The sequence below is a fragment of the Panthera leo genome, chromosome E3, assembly GCF_018350215.1.
Source record: "Panthera leo isolate Ple1 chromosome E3, P.leo_Ple1_pat1.1, whole genome shotgun sequence".
In the NCBI taxonomy this organism is placed as follows: Eukaryota; Metazoa; Chordata; class Mammalia; order Carnivora; family Felidae; genus Panthera; species Panthera leo.
The window spans coordinates 16,130,035-16,149,701 of NC_056694.1; the positions used below are offsets into that span (position 1 = coordinate 16,130,035).

A 19,667-nucleotide genomic window follows, 5' to 3' on the forward strand; every position below is an offset into this window, starting at 1 on the left:
AGAGCAAAGTTAATATAATCAAGTATGTTAAAACACAGCTGTAAAAAATTGAATATGGTATATGTATGATTCATTATTGACCTTAAAGAGTAATATAAAATTTTTCTTGCTAAGTATGTGTTTATGTACAGATGTGTGTTTGTATATACACATTTGTGTGTGTGTGTGTGTGTGTGTGTGTATAATTTGTTCCTGTTTAATTGGTTAAGAACAAACATAGGGGTGGTGTGTTGAACCATTATCAAGGAAGACGAAGAACTTGATCCAACCAAGCAGAAAGATGGTTCAACAGTTAATCAGCTCCAATGGTTATATACAATAACCAAGTAGAAAGAGGATTCAACAATGTGTTGCAAAATGATGAAGTAGCCAAATGTTCTACAGAGGAAAATGGATAACAAAACTTGGATTCTTCAGGAAGGAGCTGGAGGGCCTTATTAACTATACTAATGAAGCATAGAAAAGCTTTAAATAATGCTAGTCAATAAGATTCTTATATCAACTAGACAGAACAATGGGCCAGATGGTTTTGGGAAAGTTAAAGTGTCAAAAATTTCCAATCTATACAAAAAGAAAGTCTTAAAATGCCCCATGACATAATAAGTAATATTTTGATATAAAAGAAAAATGAAGAAAAGTTATTTGGTCTATGCAACTAGGTTTTATTGATGACCTGATTAAGGGTTGGCCAGTTGCTTATCTGTAAATTGCAATTTATTTGTCTGAGAAATTATTATTCTTATTTTGGGTTAGATAAGATTACTAGAACCCAGGAAAGGTACACAAATACCTGGTAGGACAACCTAAGCCTAGCAACCAATGGACAAAAACTGGAATGCCATTCAAATAAAGATAAGAAAACAATTAAATCCATGAAGCTAACATTTTAATGGTTTTGGTATAATTAATATTCTAGGTATGTCTTACCTGTTTCTTAAGGTATTTAAAATATTTACCACAATCTGAAATTTTAGGCTTGTGATTTAATGAGTTTTAGATGTTTTTAATCCCAAAACCCATGTTAAAAAGAGTGGGGATATCTAATTTTAGACATTCTTGTTTTTATTTATTAGTTTCACATCTGTGAATAATTAGGGGAATGTTGGATGCTTAAAGAATTTCAGTTTCTTAAACTAATAAACTAAACATTAATCAAAATACAAATAGTAATGACTATATTTCTCTAAGCCCACAAGGCCTGTGGACATAAGAGAATCTATCACATGATGATCCTTTAACACTCTGAAGTTCTGAGAAAGTCACACAGGTTTTAATGTTGAGCAGCAATCTTTCACTTTATTAATATTAATATATTTAACAATTGTTTTCAAAGTGTTACAAAATACTGCTCCAGGCACTGTTGGTATCCACTGAATCAGGAGTAGATGATCCATGTTCTAGTGACATTTCCAGTGAGAAATCCTGAATAATAAATTATTTATTATTATTGTGTCTAAGCTTAAATATCTCTTTTCATAAAAGAAAGGCATTAGCACCTGGTTAGACAGACCAAATGAACTAATATACATGAAAGGGTAATGTCTTGCCCTCCTAGACAGAAATAAGTCACAACTAACAGGTCTTTGAATAAGTACTACACCACTGGCTTCCCTGCTCTAAGAACCAGTATTTTGGTGTAATCAATATATTTAGGGTTCACTCCTTAGTTTGCAACATTTTGAAGAGAACAAAGGACATGAAAATAAATTCATCTCAGAATCACTAGTTTACTGTACACCTAAGCATAATCATTTATGACACTAAAGAATATTTAATAAGCTTCTATTTTTATGATTCTTATTATGTCAGTCCAGACACCTCTTTTCTAGGATTATCCAAGTTCTGAATCTCTTCTGAAAATTCCATTGTTCTCAATTCACCTGTTGGATATACTGCCTTATACTGTAGCTTTTAACACTCTTTGTGGATACATCTTTTTATTTTTTTTCCCGACTGCAAAATTAAACTTTGATCAAAGCATTTATCAATTGTAATTAGCCATTACTTCTTTTAATACATACCTCTACTGTCTGAGATTTCACCTTGGCTCACTCTCTCTTTTCCTGAAATCTGAGTGCCCTACTTATGGCAAATGAATGTTAAATGTAGTTCATTTTGGAACTACCCTGAAAATGGATCTCTACTACACAGACATCTGAGCACAAAATGTTATTAAAAATTCTCCTTGACCATAGTAACTCATGGTTTTATTAACTGTTGCACACTGCTGATGCACAGGACGTAAATGTACTTTGAAAAGTTTAACTTCTGTGATGAAATGAGTTCATTTTATTACTTTCTTTTAGTGTTTTAATTTTTAAGTGTCTTTAAATCATTTCAGCTTTGACTCAAGAACTTTATAAAATCTAGTCCTTCAGAGGGGAAAAAAAAGAGAAGTCTTGAGATGGGAGCTACGTTAGAAGAAAAAAGGTGAGGAAGCAAGGGGGAAATACATTTCTACCTTAGCCTCATGGCTTCTTCAAGCCATGCCTGAGGAAAGAGAAAAACAGAAAACCAAGAAACTGAAGCAGCCCCAAAAATGTATTTATTTGTGGCTTATGACAGTTTACATTTATAATGCTTTGTAACATCAAAATGTGATTATCTGTTACACAGGACAGTATTCATAAAAAAAATTAACTACTTTAAATTCTTTTTGGAAAAAGGTGTTACATAAATAAATTTATATAAATAAAATGAATTTTTAGGCCAATTTATTAGTACTTCCTTAGTTATTTATATAAGCCAGTAAGGCTCTTCCCTGGTTCTCAGCTTCATCATGGCACCACAGCTCAACATCTGGTATAGTCTTCTACTTCTTGTCTTTCACAGTTGTGTAGGGAAGTGTAGGGATTCTTAGCCCCTGGTCATTATATAAAAACAAAACAAAACAAAACAAAACAACAAAAAACTCTCTATTCAAACACACAAAAATACCCATTTTAATTAAAAAAGTCTATGTTTGCTAGAGGGAATTTTAAAACTAGAACAACAGGATAGAAAAGTAGGCTTCTCTGAATCATTTTCAAAGTTCATCACTATGACCCTTAGTCTCCTCCAACATGCTTCTTAAAATGATCCTATAAGTTGACGAAAACGCAAAAGTTGCTGAAATGAAAACAAACACTGCCAATATCCTGTCACATTGTATTTCAAATAAAGGTACGGAAGATTTAGGTAGTACATCAAACAGATATTTTTAATTTCAAAGTTATATATGTATTTTGATAAATAAATATGTTTATTTATTTTAGAACAAATATAATTGGCATATAAAACTCATAATTTCTGCAAATAATATTTCCTAGGCAATGCTAAAAATTCTGAGTCCCTTTAAGGAAAAATATTAAGTAAACACTGAGTATGGTAAAAACTGTAAAGGAAACAAATGGCTGGTTTGAGAAATATTGCTTTTATGTTTATTTCAAGTTTATGTGACTGGTTATACTACATCACTGCTTTAAGTAATCAATGTTTACATACTTTAAAAACTTTATATCATAAAAGTTACAGGAGAATAATTTCAGATTATTGCCTATAAGATTTCTGATCATTAAAAAAAGTTTTATATCATGTTTGGAACATGACTCAATATTACCTTATTTATAAAATAAATTATTTTCACTATTTATAACCTCTCCTGGGAATATGCTAATTTAAGATCTAAATTTATTTGGTTTCTATGCATTAAAAGTTTATTTATAAATTCTCTCTTCTCTATGAATAATTTGATATTCAAGGGGATGAAAAGATCTGACCAAAAGTTTTCCTATATTTATATATTCATATGATTTCCCCCCTGTGAGTTATATGCTGCTGGGTAAGAGAAGGACTGGAACTTAAGGTTTTCTCACATTTATTATATTCACACAATTTCTCCCGAGTATGGATCTTCCTATGTTGATTAAGATGTGCACTCTGGCTGAAGGCTTTCTCACATTCATTACATTTATAGGGTTTCTCTCCTGTATGAGTTCTCTCATGCTGATTAAGATGTGTCCTCTGGCTGAAGGCTTTCCCACAAAAACTACATTCATAAGGTTTCTCTCCGGTATGAAGTCTATGATGTTCAGTAAGGGATGTGATACGGCTAAAGGCTTTACCACATTGATTACATTTGTAGGGCTTCTCTCCAGTATGAATTCTCAGATGTTGAGTAAAGGATGAATGTTGACGGAAGGCTTTCCCACATTCATTGCATATAAAAGGTTTTTCTCCTGTGTGAATTCGCTGATGTTGAATAAGATGAATCCTCTGGCTGAATCTTTTCCCACATTCATCACACTTATAGGGCTTCTCTCCTGTAAGGACTATCTGAGGTTGAGTAAGAGATGAGTTGTGGCTGAAGGCTTTCCCACATTCACTGGGTTTCTCTTCAGTATGAATATGATTAGTAAGAAGAATATGTTGATTGAAGATTTTTCCACATTCATTATATTCATAAGGATTCTTTCTTACATAGTCTCCCTGATAGTAAATCAAGTCTGAATTATGTTTTATGCTATTTCCTTGTGTGTCAGAATTAAGGGGTATTTTAATTGAAGGAATTCTCTGATGCATAATAAGGTTTGAGTTTACATTATAGTTTTCTCCAAATCTATTACAGTCAAGGCTTCTCTCCTGTGTGATCTTTTTGTGGGTGAAAGATACTTGTGCTAAATGTCTCTGCTGATTTTCTTGGTTAAACTCTAATTGGTAATCAAAATCCCAGAGTCCTCCTAAGATGGAGTACCAGAAACTGTCTCCTGTTAGTCTCTCCATTATCATGTCATGGTTTTGATTTTCATCAGAAATATTCTGGTTTGGAATTGATTTTTTGATATCAGGTCTATTCTCTCCACCTAAAAGAAATTCAGAACATACAAATACTTTGCCATCTTCTCTGTTTTGAAAAAGAAATTGTTGCACAATGAATTACCAAGTGAGACTTAAAGTAATATGAACAAAGCATATGTGGCATAAGTTTTAAAATATGGCCATGTAACAAGGGGGAAGACTATAAAAGGATCACAAAAAGCAGTGAGCAGGGGGAAATTTTAAAACATGTGTGGTAATCATAAGAAAAGATCATCCAGGAGTATCCACAGTTGAAAGGAAATGGAAAGGAGAGTAAGAAATATCAGAGAAAGATCTGTGTTCAGAGGTAGGAGGTATCAGAGGAAAGACTACTGGAAGAAGACAGATCCAGCCCTTATAAATCTCATCTGTGGATTATCCTTATGCAGTGTCAGCTACTTGTTTATTGAAAAAGTATGTATTTCTTCCTATTTTAATTTTTTGTTTAAAATGATAAAATGAATACTTGCTTTTAGTAACATATTCAAATAATGTAGAAATGCATAAAGTAAGAATTCCAATCTGTAGAGGCAGCTGTTTGGAGCTGTTTGGAGGCTGTCTTGCCAGATTTTTTCCCTATGTTCATACAAATATAAATGTAAATCATATGAATTGTGATAAAAACAAAATTTTATTTCAGCCTCCTACCACTTCTTTGAACTTAATTTAGTGGGGGTATTCTTATTCTGCTTCCAGATGAAGATTTGGGCAGGTTCCATGGCTTCTCCCCTCATTCTTAGATAACAGATACTCCTGTTACATTCAAACACAGTCTCTATTCAATAATTAAAAATTTTAGTCATGTGTTTAATAATCAAAGTTCCAAAATTAATCCCTTTCTCTTCCCCTGGGCTGTTATAGAGTCATATTCTTCCTTTCCTCCCACTGCCTGCCTCTTCCCCTGCCCTACTTTCTTCCTGCTAGATTTTTCCCTGACTACTCTCTCATTTCTTTCCCCACTTAACTATTTCCCTGGCCACTCTTTCCTTCACTTACTAAGTGTTGTTTAGTTCCCTTCTAACAAGAGTTGGAGGGTAGGAGTCATGTGGAGGGAGGGATTAAGAGAAAGGCCAATTTTTGTATAATTGAGTGGCTTCACATTCTCAGCTTGACAGAAAGCTAAATAGGACTCACTTTGGGAACTTTTATGATTCTTGGGAGGTTTTAGCTGGACCTCTCTCTCTCCTCTCATTTCCATGATCTAGACAGATAAAGCTCTAGTTTGGATAGTCCCTTCAGACCAGCCCTACAGCGTGAATCCTACTGGACAAGATCCAAGATCATGTTGCCTGACTCATAACACTCACGATACCTTGTTCTAACAAATTTGGATAGTACAGACAGATCCTAACTCAACAGTTTCTCTGGCTCACCTACAAAAGCCATTTCATTAGTTAGCTGTTCTTGGGCCTTAGACTGCTTTAGGTTTCTCAAATGTGAGTCACTCACTAGTCTTGGTCTTCCAACCATAGGGAATGTATATATAAAAGCTGAAGGAGTGTTGCCCTTGAAGCTGGCACATACAATTATCATCCTAATTAGGACACTTGAGAGTAAAAGGGGGCTCCATTAATAATAATGTCAACAACTGTCTTGGGAAAATAAACTGGAATTACATCATAATACTGTTTTGTATTTTGTTTTTTTACATTACTGCATATTATGAACACATTTACATGTCAACAAATACATTTCCATATAATTTTTAAAGGTTTTAAAATATCCAATTTTCTGGATATGTCAAAGTATTTTTAATCAATCACATTTAGGTTACCTTGGACTTACTGTTATCACAAACAGCATGGCAAGAATAGTTGGCTGAACATGAAACATATATTTTATAAAGAAAAAAAGAAAATTGTAAAAAACCAATCAGTTTGCTTAAAGATATACAAAAAGATACATAAACAGAACATACTCTGGTCTAAAATTGTATGTGGAAAAAAATAGTGATTTAGAAGATTCATTTTAAACCCACTGATCATTTCAACCAGATTACCAATCAGATTTTATTTTCAGCCCAAATGCTTTTGTCTTGCCTAGGGACTTTGGCTCTAAAATGTTTAGAATGACTGGCTATAACTTTGAAGACACATTTTCTGCCTAGGAGTAGAGTTCAGGGCCTTCATTCCCTATGGCCTAGCTTCTGAAACTTTTGTTTATTCCTGGAAACATGGTGGCTTGATCAACATATTCATGGCCATTTTTGTTGACTGCCTTCTTTCTATGCCTCTGTGAGGGAAAAGGGAAAACTGCTGCTGGTGGACAGACTTTTCATCTACTGATAACAGGAGTGACTATGCATGGGCTATATAAACACTGCTCCCCCACTCTGAATATCTTCAAGGCACATCAGATCTGCAATCACAAGGCTGCCTATCTACATCCCAGTGAGATGCCAGGGAACAGAATCTAGACTCCAAAGTGAGACAATGATCACCTTGAGTTTCAAAGCATTTGTGAAAAACAAACTCTAGTCCATTTGCTCTAGCTCCTCACCTAACCTAAGGCCCCATGTTAGCAGACATGACTGCAACTTTCCTTAAAAGGAGGGTGGGCTCTGATAAGGATGAATACTTTTATCAAGCCATGTATAAGACAGCATGCAGAGATGCTGTTCATTCATTATTCACTGTGTACTTTCTTCCTGGTTTGGCCTTACCTGGCTAGGAACCCAATCATTAATTGAAGCTCCCAAGTCCTACTTTGTACTATTGCCTACTCCCCTCTTACACTGCCTGATCCTCTGCTGTCTGAGATTACAGAAAAAGTGCTACCTGGGAAGAAAGTGTTTTCAGACATGGAAGCAGAAGAGCTTTGCCTGCCTACACTGTGAGAATGACATGCAATCTATTTTATGCCCAAGTGCTAAACTAAGCAGGTGTAATATCTTGGTCATGGCTACAGACTAAGCCTCTCTAGCTTATTGCAGGGGTTCATCAGGCTTTCATTATTCTTGCAGGAGCCTAAGGGCTCTACATGAAGAAAAACAGGGAGTTTGCTGTAGTCTCAAGTGGTTACTGTTTGTCTTCATTGACTCCATATTTCCTGGATCAACTTTTGGGGTTATGAGCTGCTGATAAAATTAGATTTCTAGGATACCTAGACCTCTGATCTCCTTTGTATCCAGGAAGGGATACCCTCTAGATGTGACCATGGTCAGTTTAAGCATGTTGTGATGTCACTGGGCAACTTGAACAACATCTTGAAGGGCCTTCTGGACTGCTGTATATCTCATCAAGTAAACAACTTACCCTGATGTTTAGCCTCATCCAATGCCTTTTGAACTGAATTATTTAGAATTAGGAAGGAAGGAAACAAGAAGGGAAAGAGGAACAGAGAGAGGGAGGGAGAGAAAGGGAAAGAATTAGGGAGAAAGGGAGGGAGAAAAACAAATTTTAAAAAGTTTGCCCTTTCTATGTGCAAGGCACTGTAGTATTTCCAGTTCCCTTTTGTTAATTAAAAAACATGCCCTGATCTATAGTGAGTTATGACATTAATTTATTGGGTAGAACAATAAATTAAAAACTGAAACAACAGTTATAGAGAGGGAGGGGGGAAAACCATAAGAGACTCTTAAATACTGAGAACAAACTGAGGGTTGATGGCAGGTGGGGGAGAGGGGAAAGTGGGTGATGGGCACCTGTTGAGATGTGCACTGGGTGTTGTATGGAAATCAATTTGATAGTAAATTATATTTAATATAAAAAATACTTCAAAAAATAAAAATAAATAAAAAATAAAGTCTTAATTTTAAAAAGAAAAAAAACTGAAACAAAATAGCTTAGAAAAGATGAGAAACTATCAGAGTTCATCTGACAGCAATAAAGATAAACAGTGTTTGGTAAAACTTTTGTCTCAATTTTATAGATTATACTGATCTTATGAGTTGCAATAAAAATGGATTTCTTGATGATAGTGGTGGTTATAAATAATTAAAAATGATTGTTTTAGCAGAGGTTGTAAACTTTTTCTATAAAGGGTCATCTCGTGAATATTTAAGGTTTTGTGGGTCATATGGGCGTTACTGTTTACTCAACTCTGCTGTTATAGTGTACAAGCAGCCACAGACAATATATGAGTGATAGAGGGAGTGTGGCTGTGTTCCCATAAAACTGTTTACACAAACATATGATTCTAGACAATGTTCGTTCATCCAAAGAGTCTACAATACCAAACAGGGTTGTCTGGAAAGGGAGACCCCCTTGATTAATCTAAGACATCCTGTGTTGACTGGTGGTTCATCTTATACTAGCAATGTATGAGAGTGCTTTCTTTCCTACAGACTTATCAACAGTGTATGCAGACAAATTTTTGGGCTTTTGCTAACCTGATAGGTGAGAAAAGGTCATCTGGTGTAGTTTCAATTTGTGTTTCTCTTATCATGAGTGAGACTGAACATTTTTTCTTACATTAACCATATTTGTACTCCTTTACCTAAGAACTGTTCACATGTGTATATTTCTATTGGGCTGTTGGCCTCTTATTGATTTAGAGGAGCCTTTTTAAAATTAGGCTAGATTAGATTATTTTGAGAGAGTGAGAGAGCGAGCGTGATTGAGGGAGGGGAGAGAGATAATCCCAAGCAGGCTCTGCACTGACAGTGCAGAGCCTGATGCAGGGCTGGAACCTGTGAACCATGAGATCATGACCTGATCCGAAACTAAGAGTTAGACACCCAACCAAGTTACTCAGGCACCCCAGGAGCCTTTTGTTAATGGGAGCTTAGCCCTTTTGATATAAGTTGCAAATATTCCCCCCCACCCCAACCATTGCCATTTACCTTTTCACTTTGCTTATTATTCTATACCATGCAGAATTTGGGGATTTGTGTCTGTTGAAAGTATAAATCTTTTCTTTTATGGCTTCTAGATTTTGAATCATAGTCAGAAATGACTTCCCCATTTCAAGGTTATAAAAGTTTCTCCTATGTTTTCTTCCATGCTCTTATGGTTTCATGTTTTACATTTAATGTCTCTGATTCTTTTGGAGTATCTTAGTTTAAGGGGTAAGCTATGGATCCAACTTTATCTTTTTCCAGATGACTACTCAATATTCATTAAAAGGTCTACCTTTTATAGTTACAATTGTGGTAAGCACAGCATAAAGATGATTCACTAAGCTGTGCTCCTGAAACTAATGTAACATTGTGCGTCAATTATACTAAAAAAAAAAAAAAAAAAAAAAAAAAAAAAAAGTCTACCTCTTAAATACCAGTTATCTCAATATCATTTTACTAAGATGTGTACCTTTTCCTTACTAATTTGAAATAATGCCTTTAACAGATACTAAACCCCTGCATACATCTAGGTCTATTTCTGGATTTTCTATTCTGTTCAGTTGGTTGCCTTGTTTTGCTTAATAAACTTTTGCTATATATTATCTAGTTGAGATAACCCCTCATTGTTTTCCTTTCAGAGTTTTCCAGATTATTTTTGTGTTTTGGTTTTTCAATATGAACTTTAGAATGAGCTTATCTAAGATTCCCCCAAAATCTTGAAGGCACTTTTTATGGGATGACATCACATGTGTATTAGGAACACTGACATCTTGGTATGTCTATTTATTCAAGTTTATTTTTGTGTCTGTCAGTGTTTTAAAGTTCTCCTCATGCAGGTGTTGCACATTTCTTTTTAAAAGTTTATTTCTATGTGTTTTATCTTTTTAGTTACTATTAATTGGGCTCTTCTCTTCCATCTTATTTTCTAACTGATAGTTGTTTGTGCTTTTACCTTCATCTCATTTCAACAATTATTTACCTGGCTATACAGTTATATCTGAACTTTGATCCATACAAGTAATCTCGAACTCAGTGTCACACTCTCTGGCTCAGTGAGTAGACTATGGCCTTATTCACTCTCCACCTGCTTTCTAATCTCATCAAGACCTCTGCTGCTTTGACTTGTTTGTTGTTTTCTGGTTTCCAGTCCTCTGCAGGCCTTACTTTACTTTTTGTCACTTTTTGGACTCTATGTCAACTCACCTGAATTAACAAACTCTCTCTCAGTTTTCCTCCTTCAGTTCCACCAGTCTGACAGGCTCTCAGCCTGGGCTCTACAAAGCCTTTCCAGGGGCGCCTGGGTGGCTCAGTCGGTTAAGCGGCCGACTTCGGCTCAGGTCATGATCTCTCGGTCCCTGAGTTCGAGCCCCGCGTCGGGCTCTGTGCTGACAGCTCGGAGCCTGGAGCCGGTTTCGGATTCTGTGTCTCCCTCTCTCTGACCCTCCCCTGTTCATGCTCTGTCTCTCCCTGTCTCAAAAATAAATAAAACGTTAAAAAAAATTTAAAAAAGCCTTTTCAGTGCCAAGAAGAATGGGAGAAATGGCAAATATATGCATAGTTACTGGAAACCACAAATGCATAGGGCAAAATCTCATCTGGACCCTCAAAGCTGCTTGGTAATCTCTTGATTCATTTTTGGTCAGTTTCTGTTGACCTTAGTAAGCTAAAGCAAGTGCTCCTCAAGTTCTGTACTTATCCTTCCCCGATTCCTTTATATTCAAAAGACAACCTTGCCTCCTACTTTGCCGAGAAAATAGAAATAACCATTGTGAACTCTCCCAAATCTTTCTTCAACAAAATTATTTACATAAAAAATCACCCTCATCTCCTTCTTTCCAATCCCACTCCCATCTCTTCTAGAACATTGCTTCATAATTTGTATCTATTTTCTAATTACCCCCTCTGTTAACTCCTCCCCTTCAGCATTACAAACAAGCTAAAACCATTCCTGCTTGGAACAATCCTCTTTGGACACTAGCTTCTATTCAAGCATATGCTTTCTATTGTCTCCCTTTATTATTCTGGCTTCTTATAAGAGTACTGCATACTTACCAGCTCTACTTGTTTACTTCCTGTTCACTCAAAATGTACTAACTGATCATTCTTATATAATCACTCTTATTAATATAATTATTAACTTCTTTGTTTCTAAGTCCACTGGACATTTTCCAGGTCTCATCTTCATCTGGAAGAGATTTCTAGATAAACAGGCATCAGTAGATGCCAAAAAGGCAAGCAGTAACCCAGAGGGCAAGCCAGAATTAGATCAGTTCATCAACGGAAATGTTTTGCCACATCCTCATCAGAGGAACCAGCCACTGTGTCTCTGTGTCTTACAGGATAATGCAAAAATGCAATCTGTCTTCTTGGAGGAGACTGCCAGGCTGCTGATTCCTGACAAGGAGGATATGAGGAAATCACTTGTTCAAGCCGATCTGTGAACCAAGAGCCTTAGGCATGCACATAATAATTTCTGGAAATTTTCCTAAGTTAGCAATTATTTTCTCTACCTGGGGGTCTGTGGATAGGGACATAATGGGAAAGAGCGTGGATCTTACAAATGGATATGTCTGTGGGGAAAAATATGTGCCTGAGGGAAAGAATAGCTTTGTCTTCTGCTGTAAGTTCCTATGCTGGCAATTCACCTGGGAAGGGAGTTTTCATTTTCTTCCTTTACTTTCTTACTTCCCAGGTTTCAAAGTGTGGAAATTCATAGAAATAACGTCACTTACTGTTGTCAGGGAAAGTGTTAGGGTTCCTGAAAAAATGTTTTAATTATTAGCCTCTACTTATGGAATGGCAGCACTGGTCAGACCAAAATTCAGGTTCAATGAGACTAAAACAGGAACAAGGATTCCTACCTAACATGACCTGGAGAACTAAAAGCAAGGACAGCCAAGTCAAAGCCACACTGAAAAATAAGCTGAAGACTGAATGACAGAAAACCAAGTCTAAATGGGAAAACCAGGTGCCAGAGCAAAGAATCAGGGTGGACACTAGACACAGATGGCGTAGGTTAACTTGACTTAATAAACCAGAGTGGAAAATACCTAACTCAGTGTCTGGCATATGTTTAACAGACAACTACTTGCTAATATAACTGGGCAGAACACTGTAGGTGGTATGCCAACAATAGAGAGCTAAGCGCTTGGGTTTTTTTGGTTAAGAAGCCTCTCATTTAAAGAGTCCATCAACTGATGAATGGATAAAGAAATTGTGGTTTATATACACAATGGACTACTACGTGGCAATGAGAAAGAATGAAATATGGCCCTTTGTAGCAACATGGATGGAACTGGAGAGTGTGATGCTAAGTGAAATAAGCCATACAGAGAAAGACAGATACCATATGGTTTCACTCTTATGTGGATCCTGAGAAACTTAACAGAAACCCATGGGGGAGGGGAAGAAAAAAAAAGAGGTTAGAGTGGGAGAGAGCCAAAGCATGAGAGACTCTTAAAAACAGAACAAACTGAGGGTTGATGGGGGGTGGGAGGGAGGGGAGGGTGGGTGATGGGTATTGAGGAGGGCACCTTTTGGGATGAGCACTGGGTGTTGTATGGAAACCAATTTGACAATAAACTTCATATATTGAATAAAAATAAAGAGATACTTTAAAGAGAGAGTATAAAGTCAACAAATCCAGGTTTTGAAATAATTAAAATAATGGTATGACATTCATAAACAAAAATATAATCTGAAATCTGGGAAGAGAATGTGGGTGAAATACTGAGGCTAGAAATATAGACATGGGAAAATGACACAGAAGGGCTATTTTAAAGCGATGTACTGCAGAGTTGAGCACCACGTCTGTAGGAATACATACCTTTAGAAGAATGAAAAGGGACAGAAGGTAGTGAAAGAAGCAGGTAGAGATACAAGACTGAGACTACAAGAGACAAGAATTGTGTGTATCACAAGCCAGGGTGGAAGAAAATTTCAAGAAAGTAAAGCCAACACAATCGAATGCAACAAAGTCATAGGAGACAATAACCGTTTTTGGTTTTTTTTTTTTTTTTTTTTTTTTTTTTTTTGCCACTGGATTTGACTGATAGGAAGTTAGCGGTAATCTCCAAGTAAACAATTTTAGTAGTACAGGTAGGACAGGGGTCATATCACACAGATAATCTAAAGAATTAAAATTCAGGTTATGGGTTTTAGGCAAATTTAAAGAATTTGATAATAAAAGGAAAAAGAATGAAAAGTAGGTAAAAATGGCAGAGGATCTTTGACATGGAAAAGAAAGATTTAAAGAATACTGAGAGAGGATGTATGAATAAAGCCCAGAAAATGTTATGTGGAGATTTACAACACCAAGGTATTTATGAATGTTAAAATTAATACCTTGAAAGTAACTTTTGTGTTGTGTAAATTTTTAAATAATAAGTATATATTATCTGTTTAATCAGAAAAAAATAAGAGAGCCATTTCCACTTTGGAAAAAAGTCAAACATAAACTGAATTTAAAAAGTCCTCAGTATTCTTTAAATCCCAGAGGCAGAGATTTGGAGCACACTCAGTTGAATATTTCAAAAGTGACTGCTTCTCTTTACTGAGCAGCAAATACCCAAATGCTTGCTCCTCACCTGCACGAATGTCCCCTGAGCTGCCTCTTTCCATCATCCATTGCTCCTCCTGCTCCAACTGACAGATCACCTCTGGCTTATAAAGTTGATGCCCTATTCATGGGAAAAATGTATGCCATAGAAGTTTATACTGGGAACAAAACTGTCTCTCAGAACTCATTTCCAACTTTTTTAGTCTTTAGAGCCTCTGGATTTGGAAAGGGGAAACTTCAGAGGCAGCGAAATAAAGCTTACTCATCTCAAACTCAACAAAGTCAAGACCTTTTACCTGAGGAGAAACAGCAGGAAACAAAGGTCCTCTGTCTCCAAGCATTGATTAACATTCTGTCCTGGCCTGAACTATATTCACAAAAGCTTTGGAAATTTTCACTACTTAAGGAAACAAACCCCTTAAGAATGGTTTCTAGTTTTACAGGGGCAACATCCTTACCCAGTGCGACCAGATTCCTGTAGTTCTCCAGCATCACATCTCGGTAAAGATTCTTCTGAGCAGGGTAGAGCTGGTCCCACTCCTCTCGTGTGAAGTCCACAGCCACATCCTGGAATGTCAGTGATTCCTGAAATATCAAGAACACCCTGCTTAGCCAGACACTGCTTTTTACAGGGGTCCTTTGGGGAAAGGGCAAAGGTGCAACAGTGGCAGTGGCAAAGGTTAGGATGTCTGAACTGTTGAGCTGCCAGTCTTCAAGGCTCTCTCTTGAGTAATCTAGGTCAAAAATTTTAAAACAACAATTACTGCCTGTCTATCATCTTTTAAGACAGACATAAAGACATGCACGAAATAATGCTTGCTTTTAAGTTTTTTACAGTTTGTTGCAAGGGAAAGACTCTCCTCACCTAAACAATTGAAAAACTATAGGAAATTCATGCTGTAAGATTTCAGAAATGAAAGAATCCAGGATCAGTAGAAATACTGAGGTGTAAGGAGGTGTCAAGTTGGGGGATTTTGTGTATTCTCAACAGATCCTTAATAGATTTTTAAATTTCAGACAGAATTAAGAGAAAGTATTCCAATGGGTTGGAAAAAAAAAAAAAGCAGCAAGGGCAAACAGGTTGAGAATAGAAGACACATGGTGCATGTGGGGATCAGAAAAAGAAACTACCTTGTTACAGGTAGGAAATTCAAATAAAAAAGGGTGACTTCTAAATTTCCTCCACTGTCAGTGCTTTTTAACAATCCTTTTGCTTTAAGGGACACACCATACAAACACAGGCACATACAAACAATATATATACCTCCCCCTCTTCCCTTACTACCTAACTGTCTCCCACCCCCACCAAATACCACCCATAATAACTCCTCAACCCATCAGAATGAGTGTAGTGTTACAAATAAGTCTTTTCCCCCATAAGGTAATAGTCGATATTTAAATACAGTTCTGGCATTTTACTTATATTAATTTTCATGCTTTGATAACATATCCTTCTAAAATATATTTCAATTAAGTGACATAGACAATTTAGAGATGAGTCACCAAGGCTGGAAGAAATTAAATAATTTATCCAAGGACATACAGCTAGTAAATAGCAGGAACTGGATTTTATCTTCAATCTTATTCTAAGACTATGTTCTTTCCATCATACCACAAAGATGTGTTTTCTGCTTCTACGAACATCTTCCCTCTTGTGACTTTTATTTCTAATTTCCATTCTACTTTCCCCATGCTTCTTGCATGCAGTACCAGGGTGAGGAAAACTTTTAATTTATTATAGTCTACATTTTTTAATACCTGCATTTGTAGTTCTTTTTTGGCTGTTTTATTTAGTACTTTTTATTTCCTTCTATACCTTCTAATGATTTTGCATTTGGTTACCTGTTTCTATTTTATTCTTTTTAAAAAATATCCTTATTTGAATTCTATTTTTAGGTAGATAATGTATTAATATTAATATAGTTCATAAACAAAAACATATAAAAAGGTAGTAAAAAAAAATCTCTCTCCCAGGCTTCTTTCCTCTCTATCCAGCTCTTGCTCCCAATAGATAATCACTATTTATAATTTTTAGTGTATTTCCCCAAAGTTCTTTATGCAAATATGAATATGGATTTTTATTTTCTCCCACTTTTTTTTTTTACCTCAAATGTAACATATTGTATAGATTGTTTTTTTAAATTTTATTTAAAGTTTATTTATTTAATTTGAGAGAGAGAGAGTGAGAGCAAGACCAGGTGCGTAAGCAGGGCAGGAGCAAAGAGAGAGGGAGAGACAGAATCCCAAGCAGGCTCCGTGCTTTCAGCCCAGAGCCCTACTTGCAGCTCAAACTCACAAACTGTGAGATCATGACCTGAACTGAGATCAAGAGTTGGATGCTTAACTGACTGAACCACCCAGGGGCCCCTCATTATAGTTTTTAAACTTAAAAAATTTTGACATAATTTCAGACTTAAAGAAAAGCTGCAATAATAAAAAAAAATTCCTCCTTCTCCTCTACCTTTTTCTTTCTATAATTTTTCTGGACTGTTTAAGAGTAAGTTGCAGACATGATGCCCCTTTACCTCTAAGAAATTCAGTGTTTACTTTCTAAACAAGGGATTCTCTTATGTAACAACAGCACAATGATCAAAATCAGGAAATTAGCACTGACACAATACTGTTGTCTAAACTATATACTAATTCAGATTTCATGAAATGTCCTAATAATGTCCTTTATAACAAAAGAAATTTCAAGACCATGTACTACATTTGTCTTCTATCTTTTGTCTCTTTTACTCTGCAGCAGTTACTGAGCCTTTCTTTAAATTTCATAACATAGATATTTGGAAAAGTATAAGCTAGTTATTTTGAGAATAAAACTCTGTTTGGTCTTGTCTAATGTCTCCTCACGAGTAGATTGACACCACACACTTTTGGCAGAGGTAGTACGGAAGGGATACCGGATTCTCGGTGAATCCTATCAGAAGGCACACATTATTGACTCGTTCCATTACCAGCAATTTTGATAATTTGGTTAAGGTGGTTATCTACCAGCAATTTCTACTAGAAAATTACTATTTCATCCTGAAATTTTTAAGTATCTTGTGGGGGAGATACTTTGAGACTATGTAAATATCTTGTTCCTTAAACTTTTATCCACTAGTTTTGGCACTGATACTTCTTGCCTGAATGAATTACATTTATGATGGTTGCTTACTTTTCTAATTCCATCATTCTTTGTATAAGTTGGCTTTCTATTGTGATGAAGAGGTTTCCCTTCTCATTCATTAATTTGTATCAGGTGGATTTATTTATTTTATTCAGTAATTTATAATCATTTACTATCACTATTTATTTTAATGCTCAGATTGTCTTAAATTTAGTTGGGAGGAGTCCTTCAAACTGGCTCTGTGTCCTTCAACATTTCCCTATCATTCTCTGAGCACTTTACTTTTTGGGGACAGAAAAATGTTCTTTCAAGGTACATTTTGTGCTTTTCTGTCCCAAGGATGGAATTAACAATTTCTTCAAGGATCCATGGTTCCTTCTAGTGGTCAAACACTGAGCGGCTCTGCTTCTAACCAAAGGATCTGTAGGGCTGCCGTGTATCATGTTCTGTTCTATTGGTCAAATACGGAGTGTTATGTCTACTTCCTCTTAATGGAGAATGGCATTTAAAAACCAAGATGTGGACCCTAGGTGTGTTCAATGCTACTGGAATGTTACTGCTTTTAGGCCTTCTAAGTGGTTGTACCTGGGAAATAGAGGTATGTATATAATGATGTATGTATACATGAACACAAATACAACTCCATAACCATTTCTATACTTAGCTGTATATATTATGAGATCACACTGATACCTCTAATTCCAATCCAACATGGCAGAGTTTATCATCTCTTTTCGTGCTAACTCATGCCTCTGCACAAAAGAAACCTACAACTTAGAGCTCTGTATTTGCAGTTGCTTTTGCTTTTAGCCTCTGAGTAGAGTCCAACAATTTAGGTTTAAAGGTTAACTCCTTTTTCTGCCTGATTCCTTAAGTGTGGTTATGTCAGTAATTTGAAATACAGTTTAGTTCATTTGTTTCTGCTTGTATTCGATTGTAGGCCCTCCCTGCAAACTCTTTCCCTCTCCCTGCCATTCCCTCTTTCTTTTTCACCCATTCTCATTCAAGCCCTATTGGCAACCAATCTCAGACTAAATTTCAACCTGGTGTTCCTTTTTTCTCAAATGAGCAAATATACATATACGTATGTTTTTATTTCCTCTTCTTTCGTACACAAAAAATAGTGCACTATAGATACTCTTGTATTTTGATTTTTTCACTGAACAGTTTATCCTGGAAATTCCTCCACATCAGTTCATGGTTATCTATCTCATTCTTTTTCATGGCTACATGGATGTCTCTTGTGTGAATGTTGCACAATTTATTTAACTAGTGTATTAAAAACACTTTAGTTATTTTCTACTCTTGCTATTATAAATAATGCTGCAATGAATTATCTTGTATGTATATTATTTTGCAACTGTGAACAAGTCTGTCTGATGAATCAATTTCCCAAAATAGGATATCTAGTAACAGAATACATGAATCTGTAATTCTGATATATATTGTCAAACTGATCTTTTATAAGGGTTCTATCAATTTACATGCTATAACAATCTATTGTTGCATAACAAACTACTCCAAAGTTTAGTAGCTCAAAAGAACAATCATTTATTTTGTTTACAAAATCTGAAACATGGGCAAGACTCAATGAGATTAGCTCATCTTTGTCCCATTTGGTTTCAGCTGGGATGGCTCAACTTTGGGCTGTAGGAATCACTTGTAAGATGGCTTGCTCATAAGGCTGACAAGTTGGCTGTCAGATGGTGCTCAGACAGGGGTCTCAGTTTCTCTCTGCATGGGTCTCTCAACAGGGTGCTTCTGACTTCTTCATGGGATAGTAGTTGGATCCTGAGTGTAAAATTCCCAAAAGGACCACCTTTTATGACCAAGCTTCAGCAGTCACATTGTTCACTTCCACTATAGTCACAAGCCTATGAAACTGCCCAGATCCAAGGGGAAGATACAGAGCCTTACCTCTTAATGGAAAGTTTGTCTTTCTTTCTTTCTTTCTTTCTTTCTTTCTTTCTTTCTTTCTTTCTTTCTTTCTTTTTCTTTCTTTCTTTCTTTCTTTTTCTTTTCTTCTTTCTTTCTTTCTCTCCTTTCCTTTCCTTTCCTTCTTTTCTTCCTTTTCTTTCTTTCTTTCTCTTTCTTTCTTCCTCTTTCTTTTTTTTTTTTTTAATTTTTTTTGGAGAGAGAGAGAGAGAGGAAGAGGGAGGGGAGAGAAAGAATCTTAAGCAGGCTCCACACTCTGTACAGAGCCCTGTGTGGGGTTCAGTCTCACAGCTGTGAGATCATGACCTGAGCTGAAATCAGGAATTGGATGCTTAACTAAGCCACCCAAGCTCAGATGGAAAGAGTTTTCAAGTCACATTATAAGAGGAGTCTGTGGGATGGGAGAGATTATGCCATTTGTGGAAAATACTCTCTGCCACAGTATA

General features: G+C 36.0%; 1 protein-coding gene across 3 annotated transcripts in view; it reads right to left on the minus strand.

Annotated features, from left to right (window-relative positions):
* Positions 1–1,328: 1,328 nt before the first annotated feature.
* Positions 1,329–19,667, minus strand: part of ZNF713 (zinc finger protein 713) — a 46,791-nt gene continuing 28,452 nt past the window's right edge. For 2 of the 3 annotated variants that reach the window (XM_042922224.1, XM_042922225.1), the window contains exons 3-5: positions 14,633–14,759; positions 14,203–14,295; positions 2,881–4,841 (exon numbers count right to left, since the gene is read on the minus strand). In XM_042922224.1, coding sequence (XP_042778158.1) covers positions 3,784–4,841; positions 14,203–14,295; positions 14,633–14,759 — 1,278 coding nt within the window. In that variant the 3' untranslated portion in view covers positions 2,881–3,783. Of the gene's footprint in view, positions 1,423–2,880; positions 4,842–14,202; positions 14,296–14,632; positions 14,760–19,667 lie in introns of those variants that run through there. The other variant, XM_042922226.1, reaches the window with a different exon arrangement.